Consider the following 3856-nt stretch of genomic DNA (forward strand, 5'->3'; position numbering starts at 1 on the left):
GGGACTGCCCAGTTGGGAGCCTCAGCCCCGCTCCCAGCAGGGTCTCGGGTGCGGAGCAGAAGCGCGGCTGAGCCTGCCCTTTCCCATGTTTTCCGCAGAGCGATTCCCGAGGGAGCAGTGGGGCCTGTGACCGGACGGGGCGGCTCTACCTGTACCACTACAACGAGGAGCAGCCGTACATCCCGCTGACCGAGATCCAGCGCATCGACACGGCCGCCATCCTGGACATCAAATGGTAACGCCGGCCCGGCCAGGCTTGGTGCCACAGCAGCGGGCTCTGCTCCTCTGGGGATCCTTTTTTTGGCATGGCAGCAACAGCAGCAGTTACTAATGGAACAGTTCCTGACTTCTTGGAGGGAAATACTTTCCGGTTTGTTCCAATGAGCAAAGACTGCCTTGTTTCTGTTTTACCCTTTCTGCTGACTTGTGAGTGGCTGGTCGTGATTTTGTACCTCATTTATTTATATAATAACATATAGTAGATCTCCCCTGTACAGAATCCCCTCCTCGCAGGTGTGTGGGAACTTGAGGAGCCTTAGATTTTCTTAATGCGAGATTTTTTTGGTCACATACCTTCTCCTTGTGCATGTTGGAACGAAAGTTATGGCTTTGTTCTCTTCAAGAAAGATGGACATCGTAGATCTGTTTAACTTGATCTCGTAGGTGCCACATTCCTGTTGCAGAACATCCCATGGTTGGCATCGCAAACTCCACAGGCGCCGTGGAATTTTGCCACCTGACTGGAAGTGAGGTTGGTGGATGCAATGCTTGCTGCTGCTGAAGCTGGTTTTAACCCGTGTTTCATACATCACTACATTTACTAGCAGTGTGCATTGGCTTGCAGGAAAGCTGGGTGGTTTCCATGGCTTCCTCAGCATCCTTAGCTTTTTTAATGCTTCTTTTTTCTTCTGATAATGTTTATCATAAATTCTATAAACTTGTTTGTGGCACCAGAGAGTTGGGCTGGGCTCTGCCCACCTGCAAAGTGGGGAAGGAGACGCAGGAGCGGGGCAGAAGCAATCCCTGGAAACAAGTATGGACTAACTGGGAAACATCAGAAGGAGCAAAGCTGGTGAAAGCAGGGAGGATTTTTGGAGTGGGGTTTCTTTTGGTGGTGAGTGAAGAGAGTGATCAGAGCCATTCTCACAGAGCAAAGAAAGCAGAGGCCAGTCTGTAAGGGAATTCAGCAGTTGGGTCATCGCTTCTCCTGCACTTCATCACTCCCTAAGAGGAAGCAGAGTTTAAGGGAGGTTTGGTGGGAGATGAGCAGCAGAAGGCTGGAATCTTGTGTGTGCACGTCTGCCTCTCAGCCAGCACTGGGCGATTGTAGTGCTGGGGGACATTTCACTGCTTCTTTGGTGTGGGACCCTCATTTGCTCATGAGTCTCTGGAAAACTGCCGTGGGGAGCAGTGCACCTGTTGTTATGCGCCTGCTGTCTTCCCAGTCTTAATCCATTCCTTTTGTTTCCAGTAGAAGAACAGCTGCATGTTGGAGCCACGCTTCAGGGTGGATCTCGGGGCGCAGCGACTGGCCTTGTCCTTGGACTGGTCCACTGGACGAGAGCAATGGTGAGGGTGGGAGATGGAGGCTGGGGGCCAGTGTGTGTGGGACAACTTTCAGGAGAAGTTGAGGACTTGGATGAAGGAGTCTTTAGTGGTTTTGACTTTCTTGATCCCAGCTGTCTCTCTGGCCCTGCTCCAGAAGTTGCTGTTTCCAGAGCAGAGGTAACAGGAACACAAGCACTGTGGCCACTGGAACAGGAGCAGAGACTAAACAAACAACAAATGTGAGGTTGTGTTCTGGGGAATGGCAGCAGGTGAGCCAGGGATGTGTCTTCTGCTGCCTTTGTTAAAAGGAAAGACCAGAACGGGATGCAAATGGAGCTGCTGGTTCCAACTCTGCTCTTAGAACAGCTGAAATTTTAGTGTGAAGTTCTCCTTAAGAATTGCTAATAATAGTACATGTAGGAAGTTTAATCATGGCTTAGTGAGAAACAGGAGAGAATTGGTTTGGAAGCAGCTCCTTCCTCTATCAAGCACTCATACATGAGATTTCAGAAATGGCATTGCTGCATGAAATAACCTGAATTAGCTGTACCTTGAAAGAGGAGGGTCAGTGTGTTCTGTAGGTGCAGATGAAGAGTGGTGCCTTTGGTGTGAGCCTGGAAACCAGGGGGGTCAGGCAGTCATTGCTTAATGCTGTAGGGCAAATTTGCTAATTAAAGCTGTTTCTGTGCATGCTGTTTAATGAGTAAGTAGAATTGCCAGTTAGACTTTCTTCTTACATTCCTTCTTCTTGTCTCTGTCCTTCCCAATATTGTTGCTCTGATGAAAAGCCCCTTTAAAGCCTGTCATTGTTGTCACTTGAGAGATCAGTAACGTCTCCTAGAAGCCAAATGTACATCGTTCAAATCTCTGCAGGAAGGGGGTGGCCCTGTATCTCTTATGTGGGAATTTGGGAGATTCAGTGTGGCTGAATAATTTGATCAGAACTGGAAAGAAGCCTCAGGCCACCAAAGCAGTGCCTGCAGTTGCAGGTAACCAAACAGAAGGTACCTAGTTCATGTCAGGGAATGTCAGAAAATCTGTGCACTGGGAATTGCAAAACATTTGCCAGTGCTCCAAGGTCATTGTGTCTAGAAACTAACTGTGCTGTGGCACAGGAAGAGAGCAGGAAAGGTCAGGATCAGCCAGTGCTTTGGGTTTCAGTGATAGCAAGGAAATAAAACATCTCTTTGTACTCCAGAAGAGGGAAGAGGCTCTGAAAGGGCATTGTGAGTCTGACTTGGAGGAAAAAAAAATCCCTCTTCACATGGAATTTGTTTATTGATGTAATGTGAAGCATGTAAGAAGTCAAGTTTTGCATCTCTGAGAAAGACAAGAGCCAGGGGTGGTTCTTTCCCTGACGTGGGTGTGAGTGGTTGCTCCCTGTGAGAGCAGGGATCACTGGGGCAGGTGATTTAAAGATGGAATGGGCTGAAGCTGAAAAGAATTGTATGAATGTGTCATTCCTGCCACCATGCTGCCAGTGTCTGTCAGTGTTTAGTTGAATCGAAATACTTGATTGTTGCAGTAATTCCCGATGTTTTCTCTGTACCCCGCTGTAGTGGATGTCCTTTGAGAGTGATCAGCAGTGATTCAGAGGGGAAGCTGAATCTTTTCTCCATAGATGAATCTGCTCCTTCTGTGCATGTCCTGAACCAGTGGGAAGCTCACCAATTTGAGGCCTGGATTGCTGCTTTTAATTACTGGGACACTGATATTGTGTATTCAGGTCTGTATGGGCTGGGAAGCTCCTTTGGGGCTGTTGGGGAGGGGGCCCCTTGTTTAGGGAAGTGTTCCTTGGGATTTTACTTCCCAGGGTTGGGTATGCTGTTTGCATCACCTCTTGAAGGAGCTGGGGTCTCTGCTTAGGGGTGAAAGGCTTCTTGATGGTGGGAAATGGTTGGAGTTACTTAGGAGAAGCTGTACCCTGAAAACTGTACTTTGGGTGGCTATTGGCAAAAAAAGATGATATTCCCTTGCAGTATGCAAAGAGCCACAGAGCTGTTTGAATCCAGTCTTTATGACTTGTAATGTTTGTTTCTTACCAAAGTGAGGGTATTGATAACAGATGTGTTCTCTGTGGTGATGGGTATTGCCAATATGAGCCTCAATGTGATTTTTGGTGTGTCTGTTAAATTCTATGAGATCCCAGGGCTGGAAAGCATCAGCTCTGTATCACAGACTGTCCTGAGCAGAAAAGGACCACCAAGATCATCAGTCCAACCCCTCTGCACAGACCCCCCAACAGCCCCACCCTGGGCATCCCTGGCAGAGCTGTCCAAACGCTCCTGGAGCACACGCCGCCACGTGA

General features: G+C 48.5%; 1 protein-coding gene across 1 annotated transcript in view; it reads left to right on the forward strand.

Annotated features, from left to right (window-relative positions):
• The window catches only part of DPH7 (diphthamide biosynthesis 7), a 10321-nt gene that overhangs the window by 2046 nt on the left and 4419 nt on the right, over positions 1–3856 (forward strand). The window contains exons 2-5 of the mRNA XM_017740279.1: positions 73–235; positions 664–751; positions 1475–1569; positions 3108–3274. Of these exons, the coding sequence (XP_017595768.1) occupies positions 73–235; positions 664–751; positions 1475–1569; positions 3108–3274 (513 nt within the window). The remainder of the gene's footprint in view (positions 1–72; positions 236–663; positions 752–1474; positions 1570–3107; positions 3275–3856) is intronic.

Source organism: Corvus brachyrhynchos, unplaced genomic scaffold (assembly GCF_000691975.1).
Source record: "Corvus brachyrhynchos isolate BGI_N302 unplaced genomic scaffold, ASM69197v1 scaffold305, whole genome shotgun sequence".
Lineage (NCBI taxonomy): Eukaryota > Metazoa > Chordata > Aves > Passeriformes > Corvidae > Corvus > Corvus brachyrhynchos.